We start from the raw sequence: 17,734 nt of genomic DNA, 5'->3' as shown, positions 1-17,734 counted from the left end.
TATTACCAATAGGAAATACACAGGTCAGACTTTTGAAAATAATTCTTAAAGATTTGGTCAAAAATTGGTAGCCGCCTCATTTATATGCTACCTAATCAGAAATTTTGTCGAAATAAAATTAAGGATCGAATGCGTTTTAGTGTCCAAAAGGCAAAATTACCGTCAAACTTTCGGCCGAATTCTACACTCTTATGCGAAGCCCTCGAGCGGGTGCACAGTTAAATCGGGAATAAAAATATCCGACCTTTAGATCAAAAACAACAAATTACAACTTTGGACCATGTTTGGACGTGCTATAGGCAAAAAACACTATTGCCAAATAATATAGAATAGAACATTTGCCATCAACTTGACAAACTAATGAAGAAGATGTGTTCCATAAACATTAGATAGGTGCGCAAAACAATTCCTATTGAAATGCGTGTATAGGGCCGGACGGCTACTAAACTACCGCATATTGTTCAAAGTTCTCGTGTTGCCAGATTCAAACATGAACATGTATGCCTAGCGCCTTCTCTTGGTAAAATCCCTGATAGAATCAAGATTGTGACCGTCGTGTTATCAAAATTGAATTTTAAGCGTTGGAACTTAACACAAATGACCATACGGGTATGCTCTCCCGGAAAGACCCCCCCTCCATTTTTTGGATTCCGCAGCTCCAAAAGACCTGTGACCAAAATAGAGCTATAGGCATATGTATACGTATTACGTAAACACGGAAACTTGACAATTTCAGCTCTAAAAGACCTACATTGCACGATCATTCTTCACATTTCTGGTTTTTTTCAGGCCAAGAAAGACTCAATTTCTGGTTTTTTTTCAGGACAAGAAAGACCCAATTTTGACCATTCGCAGCTCCAAAAGACCCCGTTTAATACTTGTTGGCAGCTCCAAAACATCCCTTTCCGGCATGTACGCCGTCAGCTCCCCCGGGAACTCCCGGGACCCACCAGCTACTTAATTCTGGGGGAGCATACCTAGTACCTCAGGAGCATACCCACCAGAAATATATGTTGTGCCCCCCTCCCCGTGCGTGAAGTGGCGTCATGGGGGATCATTAGCCTGAGGGATCATGGTCGTAGCTAGGACTTTTTTAGGGGGGAAAAGGGGGCAACCCTCGTTCAAGGGGAAAACAAAATAGGCTCAAAAAAAAAAAAAGACCTAGTAAAATTCTTCAGGACGACCGCATCCAAGGGCGGACTTCCCACAGGGGTGGGGTAGCTTCCCCGATTGCCCCCTTATGTACCGTACAGCACTGGACGTATGAGAAATTTGCTCAATTCCGCAATTTAAGACATTTCAACAATTCCACATTAATTTCAGACATTTTAAGGGTATGCGATGTATTGTTGGTCGAAGCAGCCAAAACAAAAAGTAGTTCGCAGCATCTTGCGAATGGTAGTGAGCTTTAGCAAAAATTGCATTGCTTAATTCGTAGCGAACGCGTGTAGAATAATTCAAATATCACAGATATACTTTTGTAGGTCCTGTGGTTCTTGAGTTATGTTGTAAAGAGGGCTGAAAGAACAACACTTTTGTAAAATGTACGTAACTCATTAACAACAATAAATTAAGGAAGTTTTCAAAGTATACATATGATTTATAGAATGAACTTTCGCAAAACACCAAAGTGTTATCTTTCAATATAATATATTGATTCAGATAATGAAAATCCATTTTTTGACTGCTTCGACCAACAATACCTCGTATACCCTTAAATGGTATAGTTTAAATAAAGTGAGTAGGGGTAGGCCTATATTAATATTTGGCTTTTGCAACAATATAGACCTTCGTGCAAAACTTGCTTGCCCCATCTCGGCCTGCCTAAAAATGTAGGCCTAGGTGTAGGGGGGTAATATTTTGGTATGTCGAGGGGGGGTTGGCATGTCAAAGTGGGAGGGCAAAGATTTGTTGGCATGGGGAAAGCAATTCACCACCCCAGATGGCGAGTTGCGATAATAGGCCTATAAACTGAATCAGCGGTGAAAAGCACGAGTATAGGCCTTCAATTCCGCAATTTAATAATAGGCCTACATTTTTAAAAGTAACACAGAAAAATGGAAGTTAAAGGTTATACGGAAAAATGAAAGTTAAAGGTTATAGCCCGGGATCATATAGCACTACTAAAATATTAGATGATGAAATAAGCATGATAAGGGGCTCACTGGGAGATTTCCATAGGCCTACCAACTGAAATTTCTTATCCCTTCCCCGGCCTTCATAATCGCCTTTGTTGTCCCTGTTTGTTGTTAGGCCTATATAGTGTCATAGAAATGCTAACATAGCTTAGTTTTAGTGGTTTAGCCAAACGCCGAGTATTAAAGACAATTAATCTCATCCCGGGACACTTTACACGAATCTGATTAGCTAAGCCTAGGCCTATAGGCCACCTACATAATATCAGGCTTCAACTTTGTCAATTGGCCTACTGCTGTTAGGAATATTAGGCCTACATTTCAAAATTACCTATAATGACAATTTAAATGACTTGTCCTTTACTTTTAGACATTATAAACAATTTTGATTTTTCATACTTTGCTGGGATCACTGGATAGACCTTTAAATTTTGACTAACTTTCTGTACTGAGGCATATGCCTGGCGTGACGTGATTCCAAAGCCTTGAGCGTGTTATTTAAAACCCATTTAATGTGCGCCAAATATGGCTATCCCCCTTCGATCTGCCAAATTGTCCCAAATTCCTTGCCCCCCCGTCTTGGCTTGTCCAAAATTTGTTTTTTCCTACTCCTCGGCTCCGTGAGGCTATTGCCCAATCGCGAATTTGGAACTTTAAAATACCTAAATATATACATGCAATAAAACACGGCAACTGGTTATTGTGGGTGGCGTAGTCAAAATTGTGTGTGTCAAAATTGAATACTGGCGACGCGTGCATAATTCTATGGAATATTATTTGATTTTTTGCCTTGGATAGCGACAATCATAGGTAAGACACTAAGGGCGAGTTTCCCGACAGGAGTCTTATTAAGCCGTAGTCTTAAGGTGGCCTTGAGGCTACTAAGCCTAGCCCGCTCTCGAAGCCCGAGTCTTAACTCTAGCCGTATTTCTTCAACGCAAATTCAACCTAGTCTTAGTGGCCTTGCAGGCTTAACGCTTGACAACCTCGTCCCTTTCAACCAGCGACTTAATTGTATAGGCTGTTGGAGGTAGATGTACATAAGCTGTGGTCCTCACGGTTGACCGTACTAACAAGGTTGCCGTCTCATTATCGCAATGTTCCCGGCGCAAAGACTAGCCTGGACCCGCGGTCTTGTGCTTGGGCTTATACCGTACACAACTTGATGCAAGAATATTGTGTCTGTTTTTGTGTCTTTTATGTATTATTTTATTTCCACTTGACTTTTTATGAGTCCAACTTGTATGAATGATACGCCCATGCTTTATACTCGTGATTTTTTCTTTGCATCCCCAAAAGGGTAAAACTGTAAGCCTAATGGAAAGGAATCTGTGATTCCCCTAAAAAGGAAAGCAACCAACGTGCTATCTACTGCTGATAACAGTAGTCTTCTCAGATCTCACATGAAGTTATCTCTTGGTACAATATTTATAAATATTTAAGTAGAAGATAGCAATATTATATGCATCTTATCCGTAAATTCAGTTTTAATACTGCATGCATTATTGTTTCGTGTCAAATATTTACTATATCTTTACCAATTTTGTCCTTCTTCTATTGGTATAATAGGTACTCCAAAATAATATTGTAATAGGCCTACTTATGAAAAGTACGAGTATCAAACTATTAAGGTTTGGATAGGGACAGGTGGTATCATAATAGGTCTTCATATTGATGATGATGATGATGATGATGATGATGATGATGATGATGATGATGATGATGATGATGATGATGATGATGATGCAAGACATTCTCTAGCTAAATTGTATATATGTTACAAATCGTGAACACCTAATTTTGTTTATATGATACATTTTAAGGCATGCATAATAGAAAGATTAAAATGTAAATATATTACATTTTAAGAAAAATCCGACTTCTGCGCATTTCACTGAAGTGATGATGATGCTTATTTTGTATATTTAGCACGGCAGTAATGAGCGCCCTCTGTGTTACATTAATGGTGCTGTTGGCCAATTTTATACATTAAGGTTACTGTTGGTCAATGTTACATTAAGGTTAGGGTTAGGGTTAGGGGTTAGTGTTAGGGTTAGGGTTAGGGTTAGGGTTAGGGTTAGGGTTAGGGTTAGGGTTAGGGTTAGGGTTAGGGGTTAGGGTTAGGGTTAGTGGTTAGGGTTAGGGTTAGGGTTAGGGTTAGGGTTAGGGTTAGGGTTAGGGTTAGGGTTAGGGGTTAGGGTTAGGGTTAGGGTTAGGGGTTAGGGTTAGGGGATTAGGGTTAGGGTTAGGGTTAGGGTTAGGGATAGGGTAAGGGGATTAGGATTAGGGTTAGGATAACCTTAAGGGTGACGGGCTGTCTCTACTAGGTGACGGGCTGTCGATAGCAAAAATGAGATTCTGTTATCGACAGCCCGTCACCCATATCCATACTTAGAGACAGTCCGTCACCCATTTCACACTTTCTACTTATTTTACATTTTTACCCGTAATTTCCCTCATTCTTCAGGCCCTGCCCTCTATCGGTGGCTAATTTACAGTTTAAGCTTGTTTGCTATTGTATTGGGAGCAACATTGTTTCTTTATAGGCCTGCGGCGCAACCTTGAACAATATTGTCCTTGAGCTAAATAATGAGGTTAATTAATAACTCTCAGTAGTAGGCCTAATTTACCTTTTTTCATGGGGGAGCTCCCCGCCCCCCCCTAGACGCGACTGCTTACTCATGTTAATTGAAAGACCGTCAAAAATATGAAAGATAAACTTTGCGTTACAATTTAAATAATTTGTTAATTGAAATAGACCAAGGCTTACGACCTAAGACCTGCTCTGAGGCAGGGCCAAGAAAAGCCGCTGTAAGCCTGGTCTAACAGGCTTGCGTGAGACTACGACTACAGAAGACTGATTTCGAGAAATGCAAATTTTACTGAAGCCTGGGGCTAATCCTACAAGCCTGGCCCACGGGCTAACGAAGCCTCGAGGCTATGGTAGCCGTGCTTGGGAAATCGTTTTCAGTTAAGCCTGGTCTTACGACCTCTTAAGCCTTGAGGCTAGACAAGCCAATTGCTAAGCCACCCGTCGAGAAATTCGCCCTAATAATATTAATCCACTTAAAATATTATATCACTGTATCAATTTTGGAGTTCCTAGTTGAAATGGATTAGAAAACAACGGTAAAATAGTTACCAAAATCGGCAAATTTAAGCTTTACGAGCCTTACGGAATATGGTGGTATAGGTGACGAAAAATGCATTTTTTTTTTCAATTTTGCTGTAGTATGGTTGTGATAACCTGTTACCTATGGCTTGATTAAGTTTCAGTGAAATAATGTCGCTAGTTAAAAATACAAAATATAGCTCAACATTGAAAATAGAAGCATTTTAACCAGTTCGTTTTTGATAGATGCCACCAATAGAACGAGAAGATTTGCCCCTTCATTTTGCATACCACTTTGGCCAATTTTTTTTTCTCATTTCTTCACAAAATGCAAAAAACCGCAAAAAAAATGCAATGGGTGTAGTACCCCCTTAACCAATAATATTGCATTCTGTATGTGGTGCAATATATATACATGAAGATAAATAAACAACTCTGTTACTCAAATATGCTTCAGCGTTTTGAGTGACGTATCTATGATGTGAGGTAGGCCACACCTGTGACCCCAGTGGGGGTGAGGAGATGGGTGCTTGACTTCTGGTGGAGTGGTCCATTTGAATCAGTGAATTATTAGTTTGAAATTGCGCATCATATACGGTATGAAGGTCAGCAACACAAATCATTTATTAAAGCCAGTGCAGCAGTTTCAAAAATAACTTGTACATGGTGAAGAATAGGAAAGTGAACATTTTGAAGTGCTATCAAGCGATTTCAAGAACTCGAAAATGGAGCCTCTTTGAAAATTACATTTTAAATTCTTGTGAAAAGTAATAATCACCAGTAGCTTTCTTTGCAGTTCTGATTGCAAAAAGCTGAGGCCTCAAGGGGTGTTGCCCCTTGAAACCCACCGGTGTCTGCCCATGGACCCGCTGGGGACCTCACTGCTCCCAGACCCCTGGGTCTCTGGAAAACAGAAATAAGACAAAACGTTAGTCATACATAATGTGTGCATTTGTATGTTCACATCAATACATATTAAATCTACAATTAATGTACAAGTGCATACTCATTGTTGCGCACATGTACAATGTACCGTATTTCAATATTTGCATGTTGTATGCACATACCGTATTGTTTGTAATAAACGCCCCGGGGCGTTGCATTTTTCCAAAGGGGGGGGGGTTTACTGAAGGTGAATTGTCAGTGAAAAAAACTTTAAAATCGGGTTAAATTTCCCGATGGTGCTCCTCTAGAAAAGAAGGATTTACGGCTATAAATGGCGACGCCCATGGAAAATATCATTTTCGTGGTAAATGCATCAAAATTACACCCGTAAATACATCAAGCAAGAATCTAGTGAAATTCTACCATAATTAGGCAATGGAATGGATGGAAGTGTGTCAATAGGTTTTGTCCATGCAATTTACAGATCGTCCCTGACGAGACTGACTGACTGAATGCCAGTTTTAAGCTTTAATACTCACACGATATATCATGCCATGGAATTTTTGTCAATTTTTCACAGAAAAATTGGAGGGGGGTGGGAGTTTATTAGAGGGGGAGCGTTTATTACATCAATACGGTATTAGTGCGCCAATGCATGCAAATATTATGGGGGGGCTTGTCAAGGAGGTATTTAAAGGGATTGTAAGGATTACAGTTTGGTAATTAGCAAATGCTTTAACCTATATTATTCAATATGTGCATGCACAAAAAGTTTACAGTAAATTGGCTGAAAAATTGTCATATTCCATCTTTTACTAGACAGCATATAATGTAGTCATTTAGCCATCCCCTTTTGCAAGAGAGTAAAGTGTGACATACAAATGTAATCATTATTATGTTTTGATGAGTCCAAGTGTGTGAAAATATTGGATCCGAAACATAATAATGATAAAATTGGATGCTTTACGCCCAATATTTAGTGGTCTCGCTATGAGTTTTAAAATATTGGACTCGACTACGTCTCGTCCAATATTTTAAAACTCGTAGCTCGACCAATAAATATGGGCTCAATCGATCCAATTTTATATTAATGTAGTGTCATTTTAAGCATGCGCCTTGTGCCTTGTGCCAAGGGAATAGTATGTCACCAAGTTCCCATTCTACATGTATGTGTACATGATGCATACAAACATGTTAAAAATAGGTATAAATGTGGCTAGATTTAAAAAAATTGGATTAAACACCAGCATTTTCTGGTTCATTGCATTCCATTGTAATTTATGTAAATAGAGAAAAACCACAGAGTTAACCCTGAACTAAATTTAGTTCACTACTCATTTTTCCAGTCCTGAAATGTTTTCTGTATGTTGCATTATGATCGGAATAATCTCTGAAAGAGAAGTTGGTTTGTTTGTATTATTGGATATTGTTTGGTCCAAGTGTCATGTATGCCATATTGATCTTCAAAGTTCCCCTTTGGGATAAATCCTGGTTATAGTTTTCAAGATAAATCACACATCAATTCTCGCATATATTTTTTCCCATAAATTTTTTTATGAGCTTGAAAGAACATCGCTCATATGAAGTACATGTAGTTACAGATGTATTTTTCTCTTTTCTCCAATACAGAAACAAGACAAGTTCCAGGAAGAAAATTCAATAGAATGAAAAGAAAACTGGTTGGAACAAAATCAAGTAGATTATAATACATGTAGAACTAAACATCAACCATTCCAAGTGTGTACATAGAAGACAACCACAGTTTTGGTGGTTTGGCTGACATAACAGAAATCATTCCACCATTTTGTCCAACAATATAATATGCGAGATCATCAAGAACGAGTCAAAATGGCTTCCAATTCCAACTATTCTAGTGGCTACAACGGCCAAGAAATAACGCTAGATCGTCTTGGACTGTTAGCCTCGCGTAGCTTTCCAGCTTTACGACGGCTACGGCGCTTGTCGGTGCATGACAGGTCCAATAGCGATTCCAATCTGGCGCATCCCGATCTGCAGAATCGGTCTAGTTTATCAGTGAGTAAGCAGGAGGTGATTTTAGGAGTGGAGAATGCACTTATGGTGTTTTGGGATATAAGAGAAGAAGTTAGCGGTAATGACTGGATTGGTCTCTATCTAGTTGGTAAGTTCTATTCAACTTTTTTTTTCTTCAGAGATGCCACCTTTCCAGGAATTCCTTATTTTTGCCATTTTTAGACATCAAGTCAGGATTTTTTTTTTTTTTTGGCAATGAATGAGTAGCCACGCTTTTGCAACTTCCTGATTTTTTTTCAACAAGGAAGTGGCATCTCTGTTTCTTGTGTACTAACTTTCTTGGCCAATCCGCAGATTTGTGATTGGTCTTAAACTCCCTGTTTTAAATTTTGGTATAACTTTTGTTGTTGTAGAACGGGTACTGATTTTAAATCTCAAACTTTGGAGTTTTGTACCATGTTTGTGATATTTTTAAAATAACATGTAGGGTTAAATTTAATGAAAGTTTTCAATAGTGTCGAATTGTATGATTGTCCAGTTTCATCTTACAAATGAAGAGATATGAACATCCTGTGTCCTGAACAGCAACATGCTGAAATGGTTGTCATAATTAAAGGAGGATTTTGTGATCCTAGCATCCTCTTTTTATGACATTTTTCAGTAAATATTCACGAAAAAAACGTATTCCCAAAATTTCAGTTGATTCCGATTTTGTGTTTGCTAGTTATGCATGATTATACAAGGTGTCCCATAAAACGGTTACATGTAGAAAATGGACCGCATTTTGTGATGGTACAACAAAGCAATGTCATTTTTTCAAATATTATATATTCATCCTTCTTGTAACTATTCGCGAAGTTTCAATTCTGTATCTTAAAACCAACTTAACTTATGAGCGCAAGATGACAGGGGTGTCAAGACATGCTAACCATCAAAATATCGCACAACGAAAGTTGAACAGAAGCACATCTTTGTTTTCAGATTTATTTCTTTATTACCTTTATGTTTCTCTTATTTTTCATTTTGAACTTATTGCACAAAAGAAACATAATTGACAAATTAAATGTTGTACATTGTACACTGAAAATAAATCAGTTTTAGAGCTTCTTGACTCTTGTTGATAAAACAAACAAAGGAAGATGGTCATAGAGAAGAACACGTTTTTGGTGAAAGCAATTCTGCGCGCTGTATTTCCCGTCATCAACATAGTGAAATGAATACCAATCTTTTGCATTTAGGCCTTGTTTTGATTTTGTTGACTTGAAATCGCTGCTCTTTGTTTTTACATTGCTGACTGAACTCTTCAAAAATAAAACTGACCAAGTTTTATTCATTGTTTATCAGAATAAAACTGCATCTGCCATGCAATGGCTGGGCCTACTCAAGTGCCCCGCCAAATGCACGGTGGCTGTGACGATGGTATATATTATGAACCTCGTATTGCATTATGTCACGTAAAGAGCTTGCTCAGGAATGCATGGAATGCGGGCTTGTGAACTTGACATTCACAGGGGTACTAGTAGAGGGTACATAGATTATGTCATGAAAAGGATATTTATATTTGTTAACAGTAACTTAGATTATTTTCAAAAATCTACATGTAACCTTATTTTGGGACACCCGGTATGTATATTACATTGATCCATAGGCCACTGTGTATAATTTTGTTCTGGTATATACCAGAAATTTGATGATATTTTTGCTAAACAAATTTAATCTGCAAGACATTTTTGGTACATAAACATTATGTAGCCAGAGGTTTCAGTGGTTTAAAAATCTTTTTTTGAAAAAATTGGGGGGATGAGGCTGTGGATCACGAAATACCCTTTTAATCTTTGTCAATGGTTTCTTGTTAGGACAGTCTAAATTAATAATGACAAATTCTGGCTGGACTGAATGTTCAAATCTTGTAATTAATCATTTTTGCATGTTTCAGACCACTGTTGCATGCCTCATCTAAACTTAAGTGCCATGGTTTGGGTGTTCATAATAAAGTTTTACAATGTGCAGCAAAAGTAAAACTCCTTTACCCAATATCCATGCTGAGAAATGGACGATTCATTTGTTCTGTGTTAGTTGTTCCTGGTAGCTGGGCAGTTTTGTTTGGTGCTGGCATGGCCTGTGAACCAATGTGAGTTGTTATCTCTTGAGGACTTTGGGGTGTGTTTGATTGTTGTTGTTGATTGTCGATCAAACAAGTCATCATCAGAAAAAATTCACATTATGATATCTAGCTCTTTTTGATAATTTAAGTCATGTTAGGTCCCTGGGGTTAGGTCACATGACATGGTACTAAAACATGTCTGCTTTTGTAATTTGTCAGTAGAGCCTACAAGTTGTTATCTTGAGTGTCAACTCCTGAGCCTTATCAAGCGCTTATTTAAAGTCCTTGATACAAGCTCCTTGACAGCCAAAATACCTGGAAGTTTGTTTTGAATACAAACTACATAGATTATGTATACTACATACATTTACATGTAAGCCCTGCAAGGCTTATTTACTGGACCGCTTGTGGCCATCAGCATGTATGCCTTTTCTATTTGTGCAATATTTCTTTTGATGTATCCGATTTGTGTTGGGATATTATGAAAAGAAAGAGTTAAATTCACTTTGCATTTAAATGCAATTGCTTTGATATATTTGTGTGTTGATTACTAAAAATAACTTCCAATTGTAGTACACATTTTCAGTAAGCTGATACATTAGTTAATACAATTTATACAATGTTAATTTCAATTTTCAGATATATGCACCATTATATATGGGAAAAATTTGTAAAAGAAGATAAGCTTTGTAGAACTTATGCCACAGACCTTCTTTATATAGTATGATCAGCTCGTATTTGGCGGGAATTGTTAGGCTTTTACCATTACTCCAAAAAGTAGACTCACGTTAAGAGTTAGATAGTTGACTTGTCTGGTCTATGTCATGCATGTTAAAGAAAGTAGACAAAGGATAGGACTTGAATTAATTATTTGTGATGTTTCTGGTACAAGACAATTCTGGAAATAAAATATATCGATATTAATCCGCCGATTACAAGCTGATCAAACTATAGGGTCTGTGCTTTAACTAAATGCCACACATTTTAAACAAAATATACAATGTACTATCATAATTGGGAACTTGTATCCCGGGCTTGTATCAAGCAGTATGTAGTGTCATATGCCCAAATCTTAACTTTCTAACTCGACCCTTAACCATGACCCTTGACCATGACCATGACCCTAACCTAATACTTAACTCATATTATTATAAAACCAGTGATAACATGAGTAAAACCCTAACCTTACCCTTGAGTGTATGTTGCATTCATCAGTTCTGCCAAGAGATTCACAGGATTTGTGGTTTGCTGTACAATGATTTTAGCAGGCCTGTGTGTATTCATGGATCATGTTTTCCTGGGGGGGGGGAGTCACTCCCATTGTGGCCTCTACACCATCAGCGATAATAAAAACCTGTAAAAAGGGTACTTTTTTATGGGTAGGCACTAGGCACGTTTATGGTGTCAAAAACATGAAAAATTGGGGAAAACGGTAGCAAAATTGCAATTGCTAATATGCGGAAATGAAATTTACGGTATGAAATTTGATATAAAGAATAAAATCCCTGTTTAGGGTGTGAAAACAGGCGCGTGTTACCTGTTTAGGGTGTCGTTTTAGCCAAGGGTTAAATCCTTGTTTAGGGTGCTTTTCAAAAGTTGATTATCGGGGATGGTGACAATAGGAGTGACCCCCCCGGGGCATGTTTTTCGTGATACACGGTTGGTTTATTTTGATAGACCACATACATTTTTGTAGTTGGAGGGTCAGGTCCATAGATTGCAAGTGTATGAGAGAGTACAGTGTATGTGCCCATTGTGCCCCTACCATCAGAAGTAGAAAAAAAATGTCAAAATGTATGTTGTATCTGCATCAGACTATTTCGAGCAGTTAAGTTGACTCTTTTTGGGTGCCCTTCCCCTAACTACACTGTACGGCAGGAGAGGGGGTACCAATGGTAGTGTCTTAGTTAACTTGTAATAGGTGGTGAATGATTTACTGTTCAGGTCTGCATTTAAATGCCTTCCAAAAAACACACCAAAACTATGACCAAAAATTATATTTTATTGATTTTTTAGCCCATGTTATCATCATAGCCCTTGGTCATGTGGATCAGTGTTCTGTGCTCTGTTTTATAAAAAACAAATTGGAATAATATTTTTTGAATGAAATAAAAAGAATAATTTAAAAAAATCCTGTGCTCTGTTTACCAAATAGGGAGAGTACTGAGCTGCAAATTATAATTTCACAATATTTTTTTAAAATAAAATTACAAGGAAAGTGGAACATTGAAGATCATAAAAAAGGAATAAAATGCCTTGTGATAATATGAATTTAATTTAAATTAAAATATAAAACCACTCTGACAATTTGGTTTTGATCAAATTAGTTGATTTCAACAGTGGGCAGGTCTCAGTATCCTAGAGGTAAGTGTATTGTGCACTTGTTCACTCACAGCAGAGCTATCATTCCAATACCATTATGCTTGTTGGTTTTGCCTTGCAGGGTCGCATTGATTTCATACAATCTCTCTGTGACATTCTAAACATAGAAATGTTACATAATGGTTGTCCACCTGGTTGATACCTGAGCTGAGAATTACATAAAAGTTTTGATGTTCTATGATAAAATACAAAATATGAACAGAAAAGCAAATATGAACAATTTGGTGTATTTCTAATGCATGGTCGGTAATGTGAGGTTTCATGCGGTAATGAACCCAGTAGAAACAGATCTGGGTGAAGGCGACAATTCACCTGGACATGGGAAATTGGGAAGTCACTTCAACAATGTAACAAGCTCCAATACAGCATATCCAAATCTGACCGAAAGTAGCTTGTAGGTTTCCGTAAACAGATGCATCAGTAGGGTTGTAGATCAAATTATTTCTTATTTTGCATGACAAACCCAGAAATATTACTCACGGCTTGAGCTTTCGCCATCTTGGCTGATGGCTTGATCACAAGTGTCTGTTGTGATCTGGTCCACTGCGCTTCCAGCTGGAGGTTGGATGCACTCTCACTCCCAGGGTTGAAAGTTGGTTTTAGCAGTGGATCATATACGTGACTGAGAGAATAAGCCCCGTCGTCGCGGTTGATGGTTTACAGACACTTGTGATCAAGCCATCAGCCAAGATGGCGAAAGCTCAAGCCGTGAGTAATATTTCTGGGTTTGTCATGCAAAATAAGAAATAATTTGATCTACAACCCTACTGATGCATCTGTTTACGGAAGTCAGAAGTCGTTACGGACAACCGCAGTAAAACATATACGTGACATAGAGAATACTGAGAAAAAATTAGCCCGACACCGCCAACATCTAACATTCACCCACCGCTGTAAAGACAATGGCATTACTCCGTCTAGCCTCAAAATCCGCTGTCCAATCAACACGGAAAAGGCAAGAAATATCATCAAAAAAGCGGAGAAAGACCTAATCGGTGAGCGTATTCGTAGTAAAACAACAAAATCAAATGTTTGGAACGCACGCAAAAATCACAGAAAAATGATCTAGAAACACTGGACAGCGGCCCGGAAGTGTGTGAGCACATTGAAGCACATTTGGTTACGGCGAAAATCGGTCGAAAACAAAACAAAATTGAGACACAAGGAGAAATTAGATCGTCTCAAAATCAAACATGAAGCCAAAAGCAAGAAAGAGAGCAACTCAGAGCCAGACCTGAGTGGTACCCAGTTGAAGAAGTGGAGAGATAAATGGGTCAAAAACATATCCGATAAACCTTTGTCGGAACCACAACAGAAACTGTTAGCCCGTGGATTGAATTTTGCTGTAGCGGTAAACAAGATCCCCCATGATGAGTACATCGTGGCGTGCGAAACAGCATGCAAGAAATTGCCATGGGAAGAGGCACAAAGTCTGAGAGCAGAGGTAGTAGGCACTTTAAAAGCAGCAAAAACTCCAAAGTCCAACATAACCAAGGAAGAACGAGTGGCACTAGGTGAGCTTAAGAAATCTAAAGATCTTTTAATCATGGGTGCTGATAAAGGAAAGTGTACGGTGGTACAGTCTAAAGATAGTTATGAACAGAAAGTTAATGAGATGCTTAGCGACCAAAACACCTATGAAAAGTTAAGCAAAGACCCCACTCCTAAGTATAAAAGGAAGTTGGTTGAAATCATGAAAAGACTCAAATCTGAAAATAAAATAGATGAAGGCCAGTACAGGTTATTATACCCTACGGCGGAAAATACCCCCATACTCTACTGCACCACCAAGATCCACAAACCTGGAAATCCCATACGGCCAATAGTTGACTACACAGGATCTATTGGGTATCAGACTTCCAAAGCACTTGCTGAAATCCTTGCTCTACTAGTAGGCACATCTGAACACCATGTGGTCAATTCCAAATCCCTAGCCGAGGAAATGACAGGTGTCTACATTGATGACGGCAATATTTTTAATTCGCACGACGTAGTGTCGCTATTTACCAACACGCCAATTGAGAAATGTCTGGACATCATCAAGACCCGGCTGGAAGACGATAATACACTCAAAGAAAGAACAAAATTAAACGCCGATGACATCATTGAGCTCCTTCAATTCATCCTGACCACCACATATTTCAGTTTCCGTGGGCATATTTACCGCCAAATTTTCGGTGCTGCTATGGGTAGCCCTGTCAGCGCAATTGTTGCCAACCTTTTTATGGAGTGGCTGGAGAAGGAAGCCATCATGACAGCTCCGATCGATTGCAAACCAAAATTTTGGAGGAGATATGTGGATGATGTACTGGAAATCATTCAAAAGGACAGCACACAGAAACTTACCGATCACTTAAACACGATCGATCCAACCGGCAGCATCAAGTTTACGCATGAAGAGGAAGACCAAGGGAAAATCCCATTCTTAGACACCCTTATTGTGCGCAAGGAAGATGGTTCTGTAAAGTTGAAAGACGCATACAGACCAATACCTAAACTTCCAATCCCAACACCCCCTCCATCAAAAACTTGGTGTCATCAGAACACTTATGGACAGAAAAGACAACATAGTAACTGAAGAAACTGACAAAAAGGATGAGGAAAACAAAATCAGAAATGCTCTTTCAGATTGTGGCTACCCCAAATGGGCACTTGACAGAGTGAAACAACAGATGAATGATAAACCGCAAAAACAAAAGAAATCAAAGAAATTGGAAGAAACACCATCAAGAGGCATGGTAGTGATACCGTATGTGGAAGGACTGACAGAAAAGCTACAGAGGATCTTTCAAAAACACAAGATCTCCACAGCGATGCGTCCAACCAACACCTTGAAAAACATCTTAGTTCACCCAAAGGACAAGAAAGACATTATGGAAACCAGTGATGCAGTTTATGACATCCCCTGCAAAGGCTGCGATAAATCGTATGTCGGCGAAAACTGGTAGACCCTTTGAGTCCGGATAAAGGAACACCAGAAAGACTCAAACTCTCAAAGACACTAAATTCACTAGGTCCAACAGAAAGGCTTCTACTACAGAACAACATAAATCCGCAATTACAGATCATATCGCCCAGGAAAATCACGTCATCAACTGGGAAGAGGCAAGCATTCTAGACAAAGACTCTAACGCCACATCACGTAGAATTAGAGAAGCAATACAGATACGCAGAAAGGGGGCCAAAACCATCAACCGCGACGACGGGGCTTATTCTCTCAGTCACGTATATGATCCACTGCTAAAACCAACTTTCAACCCTGGGAGTGAGAGTGCATCCAACCTCCAGCTGAAACGCAGTGGACCAGATCACAACAGACACTTGTGATCAAGCCATCAGCCAAGATGGCGAAAGCTCAAGCCGTGAGTAATATTTCTGGGTTTGTCATGCAAAATAAGAAATAATAGCTTGTAGGTTACAAAATGGTTTTCTGTACTGGCGTACTCTAGTTCTTTCGGGAGTGTAGTACATGTAGAAGCGACCCCATTGACTCTTGACGGTGGCACAAATAAAATTTGCAGGAATAAAAGTGTGGTGAGGTAGTCATCTTGTAACAACCTACATTTTGGTCAACAAAAATGTAATACCCCCCCTATTTTTCTTTCCAAAAAATTACGCCCCACGTATATTTTGGACCCCCTTTCCGAAGAAAATGATAACCCCGAGCCCATATAAATGTCCAAGTCTGACACATCAAAATCAACATAAGATCCAAATAATTTATAGAGTAATTGTATAACAAGTCATAAACTATACATTCTGGATATTTCAGGAGTATCCAATGTTGCATTTGGAATAGGCAGGCTTTTCAATAAACATCAAAATTGTTTGGTACCTGCAGTACCAATCATTTTGATACAGCTTGCACATGCTCACAGTTGTACAACTATTGAGACTTGAATGTGGAATTCACTCTAGCTCCTTCTCTGTACTGTGTATTCTCATTCAAACAGCAGTGCCAGTGTGCCTCCTAAATTTGCAATGATATGATGATCCATTCATTTATCTGTTCCCTTGTGAATCGGTAAAATGTTATGGCAGTTGAAACTTGAATGCTACTTCATGTAAATATTCTATGTGACGTCGCATTAGCATTTCATCTGATTCTGACATGCGTTTTTCTTTTGTTAGTTGTAACTTGTAATAAAAGTTGGGGTTCTTGTGTTTATTATCAACACTCATACTTGAATATATTGTAATTGTTTTTTTTTCTTCTTTGTATTTCCGTCAGCACTTAATTTCTACTTTTTTTCCTTGACCTTTATTTTCAAATCTGTTCCACTTTTCCATCTGGGCCAGTAAGCTTATATCGACTTTTTAACTTGGCTTGAGCATTTTGTTTGAGCCTTGTCCCATCAGAACCAAAGCGTGTCTCTGCATAGAGGGACCATTTAAACAAACAAACAAACAAACAATGTAATACTAGTCTAACAATTTACAGAATAATCTATGAATTATACTCTGTAAAGCCCGATCCTGACTCCACTTTGCAGCGCTGATGCTGCGATGCTTTGCAAAAATCAGAGCATCGCGATGAAATTGAAATGTACATTTTAATTTCATCGTGCGATGTTGCGATGTTTTAAAAGCATGTTGGGTCTGCATCTCCTTTTAAGGTAATTCTACCGACCTTGATTTTCCAGCAGCCAATCGGAAGCGCGCACAGCTGCGATATCGCAGCGCCGATGCAAAAAAGTTGAACATTGTTGAACTCCATCGCGGACCCAAATTTCCACCGCGCGATGAGAATTTTCACCGCTGAGCTCGTAAAAACCTGGCTCAGATTACAGTTTTTATAGCATCGCAGCATCGCATCACGCTGCGATGTGGAGTCAGGATCGGGCTTAAGTGTGGTAATTTGATGCTTTGATACACCTGTTACAATGTACATTGACAGAGCATCATTTTCATCACCAATATGTTAGAAGCTGGGTACATATGATGGGCATTTTGGGTATGCATGTTAGTGACACTGATTTTTAATGTTCAACCTAAAATCCACAGTTGTAATAAAACTGTATTCATACATGTAGATGGTAGAATTTCATCTGTCTGTGGGTGGCATAAAAACATCAGATGTTCAAGTACATGTGTTTGTTTGATTTTGTACAAAAACATAAGTCT

General features: G+C 38.7%; 1 protein-coding gene across 1 annotated transcript in view; it reads left to right on the top strand.

The window, feature by feature from the left end:
- LOC140151000 (E3 ubiquitin-protein ligase HECW2-like) overlaps positions 1-17,734 on the top strand; it is a 132,168-nt gene that overhangs the window by 3,943 nt on the left and 110,491 nt on the right. Inside the window, 1 exon segment of the mRNA XM_072173187.1 lies at positions 7,762-8,272. Coding sequence (XP_072029288.1) covers positions 7,981-8,272 — 292 coding nt within the window. The 5' untranslated portion in view covers positions 7,762-7,980.

The sequence above is a fragment of the Amphiura filiformis genome, chromosome 4, assembly GCF_039555335.1.
Source record: "Amphiura filiformis chromosome 4, Afil_fr2py, whole genome shotgun sequence".
In the NCBI taxonomy this organism is placed as follows: domain Eukaryota; kingdom Metazoa; phylum Echinodermata; class Ophiuroidea; order Amphilepidida; family Amphiuridae; genus Amphiura; species Amphiura filiformis.
Note: the sequence above shows the minus strand (reverse complement) of the source record. Positions and strands in the feature narration are given on the sequence as shown.